General features: G+C 41.0%; 1 protein-coding gene across 3 annotated transcripts in view; it reads right to left on the bottom strand.

Annotated features, from left to right (window-relative positions):
* Positions 1-17,502, bottom strand: part of LOC139383538 (sodium/calcium exchanger 3-like) — a 158,516-nt gene that overhangs the window by 63,400 nt on the left and 77,614 nt on the right. For all 3 annotated transcript variants that reach the window (XM_071128110.1, XM_071128111.1, XM_071128112.1), the window contains exon 3: positions 138-244. In XM_071128110.1, the coding sequence (XP_070984211.1) occupies positions 138-244 (107 nt within the window). The remainder of the gene's footprint in view (positions 1-137; positions 245-17,502) is intronic.

The following is a 17,502-nucleotide window of genomic DNA, read 5'->3' as shown; positions in this document are numbered from 1 at the left end:
AGAGAGAGAAGTATAGAAACAGTGCTATTATATCCAGGGAAAGGAGGAAGAAAGTTGAGGGGAGTCCTAGGGGATGAGAGGAGGGGAGGAAGAGAAGGAGGGGAGGAAGAGAAGGAGGAGGGGAATCAGTACCACACCTTTCTGCAGGCTCATGTCTACCATGCGAGGCTCGGCCAGCTCCAGGAAGAAGTTCTTGTTTTTCTCATACTCCTCATCGTCTATCACTTTCACATGAAATGTTTTGCTGTGAGAATAGAGAGAGATAGAGAGAGAGAGAGGAAAAAGAGAAGAGGAGAGTAGAGGAGAAAGTAGGAGAGAAGAGAAGAGAGGAGAGGAGAGGAGAAGAGAAGGAGAGGAGAGAAGAGGAGAGAGGAGGAGAAGAGAAGAGAGTAGAGGAGAAGGAGAGGAGAGAAGAGGAGAGGAGAAGAGAGTAGAGGAGAAGAGGAGAGACGAGAAGAGAAGAAGAGAGTAGAGGAGAGGAGAAAAGAGACAAGAGAAGAGAAGAGAAGAGAAGAGAGGAGAGGAGAGAGGAGAGGAGGAGAGAAGTCATCAGAAAGGGAGAAAAGGATAGAGAGAAAAATAAGGGGAGAGGCAGAGAGAAAAGAGAAGGAGAGGAGAAGAGAGAAGAGGAGAGAGGAGGAGAAGAGAGTAGAGGAGAAGGAGAGAAGAGGAGAGGAGAAGAGAGTAGAGGAGAAGAGGAGAGACGAGAAGAGAAGAAGAGAGTAGAGGAGAGGAGAAAAGAGACAAGAGAGGAGAAGAGAAGAGAAGAGAAGAGAGGAGAGAGGAGAGGAGGAGAGAAGTCATCAGAAAGGGAGAAAAGGATAGAGAGAAAAATAAGGGGAGAGGCAGAGAGAAAAGAGAAGGGGAGAAAGAAGAGAAGGTTAATTAGTGACAGGGTGAGACAGGAACAGGAAATGACATGAGGAATACAACCAGCTTGGTGAAAAGGTTAGAGGTCCATGACGACGGTCGCTAGGCCCCTCTAGGACAGCTCTGTCATTGGCTATCCATGTTGGCTCCCATGGCTGCCATGACAACCACATCTATCACACTGTAGTCTGACACATGGTGTCATCGTGGTGCTAGGCAACCATTGGACACAAAGGAGGAGATGCATTTCCTTAACCCTCAGCTGTATACAAAAATAAGTGGCGGGGTGGCATTTGTTGTTTTACGAATGCCAGACTGTAGCCTTAAGTATACCTAGAGTCACACACACACACACACACACACCGAGAGCGAGAGATCAGTAAATAGCAGCCTACTGCTCCGCTACGAACAGAACTACCCTGTAATGAAGTCTCAATGTCCTCAGGAGTGAGATTCTCTCTCTCTCACACACACACACACACACACACACACACACACACACACACACACACACACACACACACACACACGTTTTACTACTGTAAAACGCTCTGGATAAGAGCGTCTGCTAAATTATTATTATTTAAAAAATGTTTAAGTAGGTTTCAGTTTTGCTTTGGGCGTTGTGGACGAGAATGGTGGAAGTTCTGCTTCTGGTTGGAAGTTCGAATCCAACGATGTTATTTTACGTTTTTGTTATTAGCTTATCCCAAATCTTAACCCTTACCTTAACTATTCAGAGTGAATGACTAACCTTAACTATTCAGAGTTGATTACTAAACTTAACTATTCAGAGTTGATGACTAAACTTAACTATTCAGAGTTGATGACTAAACTTAACTATTCAGAGTTGATGACTAAACTTAACTATTCAGAGTTGATGACTAAACTTAACTATTCAGAGTTGATGACTAAACTTAACTATTCAGAGTTGATGACTAAACTTAACTATTCAGAGTTGATGACTAAACTTAACTATTCAGAGTTGATGACTAAACTTAACTATTCAGAGTTGATGACTAAACTTAACTATTCAGAGTTGATGACTAAACTTAACTATTCAGAGTTGATGACTAAACTTAACTATTCAGAGTTGATGACTAAACTTAACTATTCAGAGTTGATGACTAACCTTAACTATTCAGAGTTGATGACTAAACTTAACTATTCAGAGTTGATGACTAAACTTAACTATTCAGAGTTGATGACTAAACTTAACTATTCAGAGTTGATGACTAAACTTAACTATTCAGAGTTGATGACTAACCTTAACTATTCAGAGTTGATGACTAAACTTAACTATTCAGAGTTGATGACTAAACTTAACTATTCAGAGTTGATGACTAAACTTAACTATTCAGAGTTGATGACTAAACTTAACTATTCAGAGTTGATGACTAAACTTAACTATTCAGAGTTGATGACTAAACTTAACTATTCAGAGTTGATGACTAAACTTAACTATTCAGAGTTGATGACTAAACTTAACTATTCAGAGTTGATGACTAAACTTAACTATTCAGAGTTGACTAACCTGACTAAACTTAACTATTCAGAGTTGAATGACTAACCTTAACTATTCAGAGTTGATGACTAACCTTAACTATTCAGAGTTGATGACTAAACTTAACTATTCAGAGTTGATGACTAAACTTAACTATTCAGAGTTGATGACTAAACTTAACTATTCAGAGTTGATGACTAAACTTAACTATTCAGAGTTGATGACTAAACTTAACTATTCAGAGTTGATGACTAAACTTAACTATTCAGAGTTGATGACTAAACTTAACTATTCAGAGTTGATGACTAAACTTAACTATTCAGAGTTGATGACTAACCTTAACTATTCAGAGTTGATGACTAAACTTAACTATTCAGAGTTGATGACTAAACTTAACTATACAGAGTTGATGACTAAACTTAACTATTCAGAGTTGATGACTAAACTTAACTATTCAGAGTTGATGACTAAACTTAACTATTCAGAGTTGATGACTAACCTTAACTATTCAGAGTTGATGACTAACCTTAACTATTCAGAGTTGATGACTAACCTTAACTATTCAGAGTTGATGACTAAACTTAACTATTCAGAGTTGATGACTAACCTTAACTATTCAGAGTTGATGACTAAACTTAACTATTCAGAGTTGATGACTAAACTTAACTATTCAGAGTTGATGACTAAACTTAACTATTCAGAGTTGATGACTAAACTTAACTATTCAGAGTTGATGACTAAACTTAACTATTCAGAGTTGATGACTAAACTTAACTATTCAGAGTTGATGACTAACCTTAACTATTCAGAGTTGATGACTAAACTTAACTATTCAGAGTTGATGACTAAACTTAACTATTCAGAGTTGATGACTAAACTTAACTATTCAGAGTTGATGACTAAACTTAACTATTCAGAGTTGATGACTAAACTTAACTATTCAGAGTTGATGACTAAACTTAACTATTCAGAGTTGATGACTAAACTTAACTATTCAGAGTTGATGACTAACCTTAACTATTCAGAGTTGATGACTAAACTTAACTATTCAGAGTTGATGACTAAACTTAACTATTCAGAGTTGATGACTAAACTTAACTATTCAGAGTTGATGACTAAACTTAACTATTCAGAGTTGATGACTAAACTTAACTATTCAGAGTTGATGACTAAACTTAACTATTCAGAGTTGATGACTAAACTTAACTATTCAGAGTTGATGACTAAACTTAACTATTCAGAGTTGATGACTAAACTTAACTATTCAGAGTTGATGACTAAACTTAACTATTCAGAGTTGATGACTAAACTTAACTATTCAGAGTTGATGACTAAACTTAACTATTCAGAGTTGATGACTAAACTTAACTATTCAGAGTTGATGACTAAACTTAACTATTCAGAGTTGATGACTAACCTTAACTATTCAGAGTTGATGACTAAACTTAACTATTCAGAGTTGATGACTAAACTTAACTATTCAGAGTTGATGACTAAACTTAACTATTCAGAGTTGATGACTAAACTTAACTATTCAGAGTTGATGACTAAACTTAACTATTCAGAGTTGATGACTAAACTTAACTATTCAGAGTTGATGACTAAACTTAACTATTCAGAGTTGATGACTAAACTTAACTATTCAGAGTTGATGACTAAACTTAACTATTCAGAGTTGATGACTAAACTTAACTATTCAGAGTTGATGACTAAACTTAACTATTCAGAGTTGATGACTAAACTTAACTATTCAGAGTTGATGACTAAACTTAACTATTCAGAGTTGATGACTAAACTTAACTATTCAGAGTTGATGACTAAACTTAACTATTCAGAGTTGATGACTAAACTTAACTATTCAGAGTTGATGACTAAACTTAACTATTCAGAGTTGATGACTAAACTTAACTATTCAGAGTTGATGACTAAACTTAACTATTCAGAGTTGATGACTAACCTTAACTATTCAGAGTTGATGACTAACCTTAACTATTCAGAGTTGATGACTAAACTTAACTATTCAGAGTTGATGACTAAACTTAACTATTCAGAGTTGATGACTAAACTTAACTATTCAGAGTTGATGACTAAACTTAACTATTCAGAGTTGATGACTAAACTTAACTATTCAGAGTTGATGACTAAACTTAACTATTCAGAGTTGATGACTAAACTTAACTATTCAGAGTTGATGACTAAACTTAACTATTCAGAGTTGATGACTAAACTTAACTATTCAGAGTTGATGACTAAACTTAACTATTCAGAGTTGATGACTAAACTTAACTATTCAGAGTTGATGACTAACCTTAACTATTCAGAGTTGATGACTAAACTTAACTATTCAGAGTTGATGACTAACCTTGACTATTCAGAGTTGATGACTAACCTTAACTATTCAGAGTTGATGACTAAACTTAACTATTCAGAGTTGATGACTAAACTTAACTATTCAGAGTTGATGACTAAACTTAACTATTCAGAGTTGATGACTAAACTTAACTATTCAGAGTTGATGACTAAACTTAACTATTCAGAGTTGATGACTAAACTTAACTATTCAGAGTTGATGACTAAACTTAACAGTTACATTTAAAGAAACATGGACGGACGTCTAATTCTGATGTGAGACTGTGAGACCTGGTTGCAATATGGCAGCAGCTAACGACCCCCAGTGGTTTACAACCCACTGATCGTAACGACCCCCAGTGGTTTACTACCCACTGATCGTAACGACCCCCAGTGGTTTACTACCCACTGATCGTAACGACCCCCAGTGGTTTACAACCCACTGATCGTAACGACCCCCAGTGGTTTACTACCCACTGATCGTAACGACCCCCAGTGGTTTACTACCCACTGATCGTAACGACCCCCAGTGGTTTACTACCCACTGATCGTAACGACCCCCAGTGGTTTACTACCCACTGATCGTAACGACCCCCAGCGGTTTACTACCCACTGATCGTAACGACCCCCAGCGGTTTACTACCCACTGATCGTAACGACCCCCAGCGGTTTACTACCCACTGATCGTAACGACCCCCAGTGGTTTACTACCCACTGATCGTAACGACCCCCAGCGGTTTACTACCCACTGATCGTAACGACCCCCAGCGGTTTACAACCCACTGATCGTGGCTACCCAGACCCCTCTCTTACGCTGCAGCTACTCTCTGTTATTATCTATGCATAGTCACTTTAATAACTCTACCTACATGTACATATTACCTCAATTACCTCGACAAATTGACTCTGTAACGATACCCCCTGTATATAGGCTCCACATTGACTCTGTACCGTAATACCCTGTATATAGGCTCCACATTGACTCAGTACTGTAATACCCTGTATATAGCCTCCACATTGACTCTGTACTGTAACACCATGTATATAGCCTCCACATTGACTCTGTACTGGTACCCCCTGTATATAGCCTCCACATTGACTCTGTACCGTAATACCCTGTATATAGGCTCCACATTGACTCTGTACCGTAATACCCTGTATATAGCCTCCACATTGACTCTGTACTGTAATACCCTGTATATAGGCTCCACATTGACTCTGTACCGTAATACCCTGTATATAGCCTCCACATTGACTCAGTACTGTAATACCATGTATATAGCCTCCACATTGACTCAGTACTGTAATACCCTGTATATAGCCTCCACATTGACTCTGTACCGTAATACCCTGTATATAGCCTCCACATTGACTCAGTACCGTAATACCCTGTATATAGCCTCCACATTGACTCAGTACTGTAATACCCTGTATATAGCCTCCACATTGACTCTGTACTGTAATACCCTGTATATAGCCTCCACATTGACTCAGTACTGTAATACCCTGTATATAGCCTCCACATTGACTCTGTACTGTAATACCCTGTATATAGCCTCCACATTGACTCAGTACTGTAATACCCTGTATATAGCCTCCACATTGACTCTGTACTGTAATACCCTGTATATAGCCTCCACATTGACTCAGTACTGTAATACCCTGTATATAGCCTCCACATTGACTCTGTACCGTAACACCCTGTATATAGCCTCGCTATTGTTATTTACTGCTGTTCTTTAATCATTTGTTATTCTTATTTCTTACTTTTCTGGGGGGTATTTTCTTAAAATTGCATTGTTGGTTAAGGGCTTGTAAGTAAGTATATCACTGTAAGGTCTACTACACCTGTTGTATTCAGCATTTCACTGTGAGGTCTACTACACCTGTTGTATTCAGCATTTCACTGTCAGGTCTACTACACCTGTTGTATTCAGCATTTCACTGTGAGGTCTACTACACCTGTTGTATTCAGCATTTCACTGTAAGGTCTACTACACCTGTTGTATTCAGCATTTCACTGTAAGGTCTACTACACCTGTTGTATTCAGCATTTCACTGTGAGGTCTACTACACCTGTTGTATTCAGCATTTCACTGTGAGGTCTACTACACCTGTTGTATTCAGCATTTCACTGTAAGGTCTACTACACCTGTTGTATTCAGCATTTCACTGTGAGGTCTACTACACCTGTTGTATTCAGCATTTCACTGTGAGGTCTACTACACCTGTTGTATTCAGCATTTCACTGTAAGGTCTACTACACCTGTTGTATTCAGCATTTCACTGTGAGGTCTACTACACCTGTTGTATTCAGCATTTCACTGTGAGGTCTACTACACCTGTTGTATTCAGCATTTCACTGTGAGGTCTACTACACCTGTTGTATTCAGCATTTCACTGTGAGGTCTACTACACCTGTTGTATTCAGCATTTCACTGTGAGGTCTACTACACCTGTTGTATTCAGCATTTCACTGTGAGGTCTACTACACCTGTTGTATTCAGCATTTCACTGTAAGGTCTACTACACCTGTTGTATTCAGCATTTCACTGTAAGGTCTACTACACCTGTTGTATTCAGCATTTCACTGTGAGGTCTACTACACCTGTTGTATTCAGCATTTCACTGTAAGGTCTACCTACACCTGTTGTATTCAGCATTTCACTGTAAGGTCTACTACACCTGTTGTATTCAGCATTTCACTGTAAGGTCTACTACACCTGTTGTATTCAGCATTTCACTGTGAGGTCTACTACACCTGTTGTATTCAGCATTTCACTGTGAGGTCTACTACACCTGTTGTATTCAGCATTTCACTGTAAGGTCTACTACACCTGTTGTATTCAACATTTCACTGTAAGGTCTACTACACCTGTTGTATTCAGCATTTCACTGTAAGGTCTACTACACCTGTTGTATTCAGCATTTCACTGTGAGGTCTACTACACCTGTTGTATTCAGCATTTCACTGTGAGGTCTACTACACCTGTTGTATTCAGCATTTCACTGTGAGGTCTACTACACCTGTTGTATTCATCATTTCACTGTAAGGTCTACTACACCTGTTGTATTCAGCATTTCACTGTGAGGTCTACTACACCTGTTGTATTCAGCATTTCACTGTGAGGTCTACTACACCTGTTGTATTCAGCATTTCACTGTGAGGTCTACTACACCTGTTGTATTCAGCATTTCACTGTAAGGTCTACTACACCTGTTGTATTCAGCATTTCACTGTAAGGTCTACTACACCTGTTGTATTCAGCATTTCACTGTGAGGTCTACTACACCTGTTGTATTCAGCATTTCACTGTGAGGTCTACTACACCTGTTGTATTCAGCATTTCACTGTGAGGTCTACTACACCTGTTGTATTCAGCATTTCACTGTGAGGTCTACTACACCTGTTGTATTCAGCATTTCACTGTGTGGTCTACTACACCTGTTGTATTCAGCATTTCACTGTAAGGTCTACTACACCTGTTGTATTCAGCATTTCACTGTGAGGTCTACTACACCTGTTGTATTCAGCATTTCACTGTGAGGTCTACTACACCTGTTGTATTCAGCATTTCACTGTAAGGTCTACTACACCTGTTGTATTCAGCATTTCACTGTGAGGTCTACTACACCTGTTGTATTCAGCATTTCACTGTAAGGTCTACTACACCTGTTGTATTCAGCATTTCACTGTAAGGTCTACTACACCTGTTGTATTCAGCATTTCACTGTGAGGTCTACTACACCTGTTGTATTCAGCATTTCACTGTGAGGTCTACTACACCTGTTGTATTCAGCATTTCACTGTGAGGTCTACTACACCTGTTGTATTCAGCATTTCACTGTGTGGTCTACTACACCTGTTGTATTCAGCATTTCACTGTAAGGTCTACTACACCTGTTGTATTCAGCATTTCACTGTGAGGTCTACTACACCTGTTGTATTCAGCATTTCACTGTGAGGTCTACTACACCTGTTGTATTCAGCATTTCACTGTGAGGTCTACTACACCTGTTGTATTCAGCATTTCACTGTAAGGTCTACTACACCTGTTGTATTCAGCATTTCACTGTAAGGTCTACTACACCTGTTGTATTCAGCATTTCACTGTGAGGTCTACTACACCTGTTGTATTCAGCATTTCACTGTGAGGTCTACTACACCTGTTGTATTCAGCATTTCACTGTGAGGTCTACTACACCTGTTGTATTCAGCATTTCACTGTGAGGTCTACTACACCTGTTGTATTCAGCATTTCACTGTAAGGTCTACTACACCTGTTGTATTCAGCATTTCACTGTGAGGTCTACTACACCTGTTGTATTCAGCATTTCACTGTGAGGTCTACTACACCTGTTGTATTCAGCATTTCACTGTGAGGTCTACTACACCTGTTGTATTCAGCACTTCACTGTGAGGTCTACTACACCTGTTGTATTCAGCATTTCACTGTGAGGTCTACTACACCTGTTGTACTCAGCATTTCACTGTAAGGTCTACTACACCTGTTGTATTCAGCATTTCACTGTGAGGTCTACTACACCTGTTGTATTCAGCATTTCACTGTGAGGTCTACTACACCTGTTGTATTCAGCATTTCACTGTAAGGTCTACTACACCTGTTGTATTCAGCATTTCACTGTAAGGTCTACTACACCTGTTGTATTCAGCATTTCACTGTGAGGTCTACTACACCTGTTGTATTCAGCATTTCACTGTGAGGTCTACTACACCTGTTGTATTCAGCATTTCACTGTGAGGTCTACTACACCTGTTGTATTCAGCATTTCACTGTAAGGTCTACTACACCTGTTGTATTCAGCATTTCACTGTGAGGTCTACTACACCTGTTGTATTCAGCATTTCACTGTGAGGTCTACTACACCTGTTGTATTCAGCATTTCACTGTGAGGTCTACTACACCTGTTGTATTCAGCATTTCACTGTAAGGTCTACTACACCTGTTGTATTCAGCATTTCACTGTAAGGTCTACTACACCTGTTGTATTCAGCATTTCACTGTGAGGTCTACTACACCTGTTGTATTCAGCATTTCACTGTGAGGTCTACTACACCTGTTGTATTCAGCATTTCACTGTGAGGTCTACTACACCTGTTGTATTCAGCATTTCACTGTGAGGTCTACTACACCTGTTGTATTCAGCATTTCACTGTAAGGTCTACTACACCTGTTGTATTCAGCATTTCACTGTGAGGTCTACTACACCTGTTGTATTCAGCATTTCACTGTGAGGTCTACTACACCTGTTGTATTCAGCATTTCACTGTGAGGTCTACTACACCTGTTGTATTCAGCACTTCACTGTGAGGTCTACTACACCTGTTGTATTCAGCATTTCACTGTGAGGTCTACTACACCTGTTGTACTCAGCATTTCACTGTAAGGTCTACTACACCTGTTGTATTCAGCATTTCACTGTGAGGTCTACTACACCTGTTGTATTCAGCATTTCACTGTGAGGTCTACTACACCTGTTGTATTCAGCATTTCACTGTAAGGTCTACTACACCTGTTGTATTCAGCATTTCACTGTAAGGTCTACTACACCTGTTGTATTCAGCACTTCACTGTGAGGTCTACTACACCTGTTGTATTCAGCATTTCACTGTGAGGTCTACTACACCTGTTGTATTCAGCATTTCACTGTGAGGTCTACTACACCTGTTGTATTCAGCATTTCACTGTAAGGTCTACTACACCTGTTGTATTCAGCATTTCACTGTGAGGTCTACTACACCTGTTGTATTCAGCATTTCACTGTGAGGTCTACTACACCTGTTGTATTCAGCATTTCACTGTGAGGTCTACTACACCTGTTGTATTCAGCATTTCACTGTAAGGTCTACTACACCTGTTGTATTCAGCATTTCACTGTAAGGTCTACTACACCTGTTGTATTCAGCATTTCACTGTAAGGTCTACTACACCTGTTGTATTCAGCATTTCACTGTAAGGTCTACTACACCTGTTGTATTCAGCATTTCACTGTAAGGTCTACTACACCTGTTGTAATCGGGCGACAAATACAATTTGTTTTGATTTGATTTTAACCTGACTATTTTATAACACACAAAAAAACAAACATTTGATGAATAAAATAAATATAAATATAATATAAAAATAAAAATATTTGAATCAGTCGTTTGAAGGGAGGTGAGTTGTCATGGCAACTACACTGTACAAAAAATATAAAACGTAACAAGTGTTTCATGAGCTGAAATTAAAGATCCCAGAAACGCAAAAAAAAATGTATTAATCTGTTTGCGCCAAATTTGTTCACATCCCTGTTTAGTGAGCATTTCTCCTTTGCCAAGAGAATCCATCCACCCTGACAGGTGTGGCCTATCAAGAAGCTGATTAAACAGCATGATCATTACACAGGACCACCACATCCGGCTTCTTCACCTGCGGGATCGTCAGAGACCAGCCACACGGAAAGCTGATGAAACTGTGGTGCAACTGTGGTTGCACAAGTGAAATACTGCTGCACAAACTGTCTGAAACCATCTCAGGAAAGCTCATCTGTGTGCTCATCGTCTTCACCAGGATCTTGACCTGAGTTTGGCGTCATAACCGACTTCAGAGCTCTGATGGCCACTGGCACGCTGGATGAATCATGGCGTCGTGTTGGCGAGCGGTTTGCTGATGTCAACGTTGTGAACAGAGTGCCCCGTGGTGGAGGTGGGGTTATGGCATGGGCAGGCATAAGCTACAGACAAACACTATTGCATTTTTTCGATGGCAATTTGAATGCACAGAGATACCGTGATCCTGAGGCCCATTGTCGTGCCATTCATCCACCACCATCACATCACGTTTCAGCATGATAATGCATGTCGCAAGGATCTGTACACAATTCCTGAAAGCTGAAAATGTCCCAGTTCTTCCATGGCCTGCATACTCACCAGACATGTCACCCATTGAGCATGTTTGGGATGCTCTGGATTGACGTGTATGACTGAGTGTTCCAGTTCCTGCCAATATCCAGCTACTTCACACAGCCAATGAAGAGGAGTGGGACAACATTCCAACAGGCCACAATCAACAGCCTGATCAACTCTATGCGAAGGAGATGTGTCGCGCTGCATGAGGCAAATGGTGGTCACACCAGATACTGACTGGTTTTCTGATCCACGCCTCCCTTTTTTCTAAGGTGTCTGTGACCAACAAGATGCATATCTGTATTCCCAGTCATGTGAAATCCATAGATTAGGGGTCTAATGAATTTATTTAAATTGACTGATTTCCTCATATGAACTGTAACTCAGGAAAATATTTAAAATTGTTGCATGTTGCGTTTATATTTTTGCTCAGTGTAGAAAAGTGAAGTGTAACTTTGCATTGTGTCTTTTGATGAGTATACTAATGCAAATCCATAGGTCGCATTTATGCTACTAACCCTTTAATGTATACTTTTTACAGTATATTATATATATATATATTAGAATTTAATATTACTGTCCCTACTAAAAACACAACAATACTTAACGTGTGATTTTGAAATGAAATCTTTGTAACGGACGTCGTCGGTGGAAGAAGGTGAGGACCAATGCGCAGCGTGTTACGAATCTCGCCGAAGATTTGTGCCTCTTCCTGTTCGGGCGGCGCTCGGCGGTCGTCGTCGCCGGCCTATTAGCTGCCATCGATTCCCTTTCCGTTTGTTTCTGTTTATTGGGTTTAACAGGTACACCTGTTTTGAGTTAGTGTTTGTTTGTAGGCTATTTAAGGGCACTAGGCCCGCTGGGTATTTGTGCGGGCTTGTTCTCTGTTATTTTGGTGTTGGTGTATAAGTGTTATCTCATTATTTTCCGGACAGTTTTAGTCCTGTGTATTTTGGACGGGTGGTTTCATGCGCCCTAGTGTTGGCATGTCCATGTCTCCGCTGTTGTACGATATTACCTGCTCTCTGCGTTTGACTCCTCCACCGCACCATTTATAGAAGTCGTAACAGAAGCCCGCACCACCTATGGAGTCAGCAGGAGCAGCGACCACCCCTCTCCCAACTATGGAAGAGCGTGTACAACATCATACAGCTGTCCTCCATCGGATCGGTTCAGCGATGGACCAGATGATGGAGAGGATGGAGCGATGGGAGAGGAGTGGTCTACCGACGTCTACCCCAGCACCGTTTATAGAAGTCGTAACAACGTGTTCATCTTTTTTAATAAAGTAAACTGAACACTGAATAACAAAGAAACAACCGGAACAGTTCTGTCTGGTGCAGACACACAAAGACTGAAAATAACCACCCACAAAACACAAAGGAAAACAGGCTACCTAAATATGGTTCTCAATCAGGGACAACGATTTACAGCTGCCTCTGATTGAGAACCATACCGGGCCAAACACAGAAATAGAAAATCATAGAAAAACGAACATAGACAACCCACCCAACTCACGCCCTGACCAATACTGAAACAAAAGACAAAAGAAAGGAACTAAGGTCAGAAAACTGACAATACTGTAGAATTCCATTCATTCCTATGGAAGACTGGTTCTGCTGAGGAGTGTCTATATGTGGCGTTGCTGGGTCCAAGTCACTGCCTTAGATTACACACACACACACACACACACACACACACAAAACAACACGTTATTACACACACACACACACACACACACACACACACACACACACACACACACACACACACACACACACACACACACACACACACACACACACACACACACACACACACACACACACACACACACACAGTGAGAGTCCCCATCCTACTGCAGCACCACCTCCACATTCAGTACCTATATAACACAGCTGCTGTGACCCACTTTCTGACTGACTGTAGGGGACAGTGGGGTAAGTTGGGGGGGGGGGGGGGGGATCAGCTTTAATATTGCAGATTGTAGCTTCCATCAATGTAATTGTCATTTACATGATCATTGCCAGTCCCTCATATATTCTTTTGTAAATATACATTTTTTCTAACAAGGACATCTACATATATTTCAGGATGTTGTGTATCCCTGTAAATAATCAGAATTCATGTAAAACATTACAGTTTTCAAAACAAAAGTGCTCTCTTGGGACAACTTTATTTTGAGTTTGAGTTTATTTTATTTTTACAGGGACAGGGCACATTAATCAACGTTTCAGTAAAAGTGCCGGTTTTAGCCGGCCGGCTAATTTTCAACCGCAGTCCCTGGGCAGGTTATTAAAAACAATTACAATATAGACCATCGTTGAGCAGTGAGCACACGCAGAGAAACATAGAACAAGCAAGACGTAGCATACAGACAGAGCAACATAGGACAAACAAGACGTAGCATACAGACAGAGCAACATAGAACAAGCAAGACATTGCATACAGACAGAGCAACATAGAACAAGCAAGACGTAGCAACATAGGACAATCAACACGTAGCATGCAGACAGAACAACACAGGACAAGCGACACGTAGCATGCAGACAGAACAACACAGGACAAGCGACACGTAGCATGTAGACAGAACAACATAGGACAATCAACACGTAGCATGCAGACAGAACAACACAGGACAAGCGACACGTAGCATGTAGACAGAACAACATAGGACAATCAACACGTAGCATGTAGACAGAACAAAACAGGACAAGCGACACGTAGCATGTAGACAGAACAACATAGGACAAGCGACACGTAGCATGCAGACAGAACAACACAGGACAAGCGACACGTAGCATGTAGACAGAACAACATAGGACAATCAACACGTAGCATGCAGACAGAACAACATAGAATAAGCGACACGTAGCATGTAGACAGAACAACATAGGACAATCAACACATAGCATGTAGACAGAACAACATAGGACAAGCGACACGTAGCATGCAGACAGAACAACACAGGACAAGCGACACGTAGCATGTAGACAGAACAACACAGGACAAGCGACACGTAGCATGCAGACAGAACAACACAGGACAAGCGACACGTAGCATGTAGACAGAACAACATAGGACAAGCGACACGTAGCATGCAGACAGAACAACACAGGACAAGCGACACGTAGCATGTAGACAGAACAACATAGGACAAGCGACACGTAGCATGCAGACAGAACAACACAGGACAAGCGACACGTAGCATGCAGACAGAACAACACAGGACAAGCGACACGTAGCATGCAGACAGAACAACACAGGACAAGCGACACGTAGCATGTAGACAAGAGCAATAGAACAAAAAGCAACAACAACAAAAAGCTGGGTCAATTTGATTGGCGGGACAGGGTAAGTTATGCAACCTACGAATGTAAACGCTTCAACATGAGGTTCTAAACATAGCATGAAAGTGTGGGCTAAATGTTTGCCTTGAGGTAAGTTGAGTCATTGGTTGAGCAACAACAAAAATAAGTGTTTTCTACCAACCCATAATGCAAGGCGATATGGGCTATGAGGTAACAACTATGTTAAAAGCATTTTCAAACGTGTTTGTTCGTTGACAAAAAACGGAAATTGTGATTATGTTGAATTCTGTCTGGAAAATAAATATAGACATGGTTTTAAAAAGGTACGTAGAGACCCCAACTGGTAGAATAATGTTGACATGACATGGGGCAGCAGGTAGCCTAGTGGTTAGTGCGTTGGGACAGTTGCTGGATCGAATCCTCGAGCTGACAAGGTAAAAATCTGTTGCTCTTCCCCTGAACAAGGCATTTAACCCACTGTTCCCCGGTAGGCCATCATTCTAAATAAGAATTTATTCTTAGCTGACTTGCCTAGTTAAATAAAGGTCAAACAAAATATATATGTACACACACTTTGGTTTAGATCAGGAATGGGCAACTGGCCCTCGGATATACAAAACAAAACCAAATTGAACTCGGTCGGGGTCTCAACTTACTGTTGAGAGTAACATTTGTTGAAAACACCAGGTGCAATTTCTAAACGTTGCATCAGCAGTTTTTCTCATCTTATGTCAGTCACTCAATTAGCCCATGTCAGCTAAATGTTTTTAAATTGCTAAATTAGTTTGGTGGCCAGCTATCTAAACTTGTTATCATGGTGGAAATTACCGTCTGGAGGGCCCCCATTGCAGCAACTCAAATGTTCTTAACTGACTTGCCTAGTTAAATAAAGGTAAATTAAAAATAGGCCTACCACTGGCTCAGATGACTATGTCTGCAGAACATAGCAGAATGTAGATTTAACATAGCAGGCATAGAAGAATGCTACAACAAAAGTGGTAGTGTGAGATTTCAAACCATGACTAGAGAGACCGTCAATGAATAAAACCAAAGAGCTGCTGATTTTATGACTGACTTCACTGTCAACACTTTTATGTCCTCAAATACACGTACTCCCTAATTCCACTCAGCGCTACAACAAGCACTGCAGCAGTAATGAATGAGTAGGAAAGTGCATCGATAGGCTTGTGTTGTTGATATTAGCAGCTTGCATCTATTTTAATATCATGGAATATTTCACTTTCATTGGTCGTAGGAGTAACATGCCTTTGTGCACAAGGCAGAAATAAGGCAGTGTGACTTGAGTTTCACCATCGGCTGGAAGATGGTGTCCCTTTTGGGTCAGCGTCAGAGGACGAAATGGAGACCAGAGAGAGACCAGAGAGACATTGAGAGGCAGACCCTCAGTCTGCTGACCCCCCACCCCCCTCAGTCTGCTGCCCTCCCACCCCCCTCAGTCTGCTGCCCCCCCCCCCCCCCCTCAGTCTGCTGCCCTCCCACCCCCCTCAGTCTGCTGCCCCTCCTCCCCTCAGTCTGCTGCCCCTCCCTCTCTCTGCTGCCCCCCCTCTCTCTCTGCTGCCCCCCCTCTCTCTGCTGCCCCCCCTCTCTCTCTGCTGCCCCCCCTCTCTCTGCTGCCCCCCCCCCCCTCTCTCTGCTTCTCCCCCCCTCTCTCTCTGCTGCCCCCCCTCTCTCTGCTGCCCCCCCCTCAATCTGCTTCCCCCCTCTCTCTCTGCTTCTCCCTCCCCTCTCTCTCTGCTGCCCCCCCCCCCCCACCCCCACTTCGCTGAGACTGACCATCAGCCCAGTAAAATGATAAAGCTAATTATTTGTAATATATACTCACTCAGTTGTGCCTCACAAGTAATACAGCAACTGATCTATTACAGGTGTGATCATATAACCAATCTCAAACGTTGAAACATGTATATTTTAATGTATCTGAGAAGAACAACAATTCATGGGCAATTCAAGAAAAGCCAATATGCAGTGATAATGTATTGGGCCTAAAGCCTACTGCACAAACCGCATTGATACAGAACTGTTTTTAATTGGTCAATGTTGCATAGGATTACTTTTTTTTTTTAAAGTCATGTTAAAAAAAAAAAAAATCTCAACGGTAGATCTCTTGCATTTTTGACTCAGAAAGTGATCTGGAGGTTGGTGACCACAGCTCTGACACATCACATTCCTTTGACTTGGTGAAAATCTGTTTTTTTTGGACCTAACTTGGTTACCATTTTTTTTTATTTTTTTTTTACCATCTGTAGATTTGTAGCGGTGATCAGTAAAGATCAACTTGTACCCTCTTTTGGGATTTTTATTTCGACCTGGGCAAAGCTTTTGATACGGTAGAACATTCCATTCTTGTGGGCCGGTTAACAAGTATTGGTGTCTCTGAGGGGTCGTTGGCCTGGTTTGCTAACTACCTCTCTCAAAGAGGGCAGCCACTGCCTGTCACCAAGGCAGTACCCCAAGGCTCGATCCTAGGCCCAACGCTCTTCTCAATTTACATCAACAACATTGCTCAGGCAGTAGGACACTCTCTCATCCATTTATATGCA

This window comes from Oncorhynchus clarkii, chromosome 25 (assembly GCF_045791955.1).
Source record: "Oncorhynchus clarkii lewisi isolate Uvic-CL-2024 chromosome 25, UVic_Ocla_1.0, whole genome shotgun sequence".
Taxonomy (NCBI): domain Eukaryota; kingdom Metazoa; phylum Chordata; class Actinopteri; order Salmoniformes; family Salmonidae; genus Oncorhynchus; species Oncorhynchus clarkii.
This window is presented reverse-complemented; position numbering and strand designations above follow the sequence as displayed.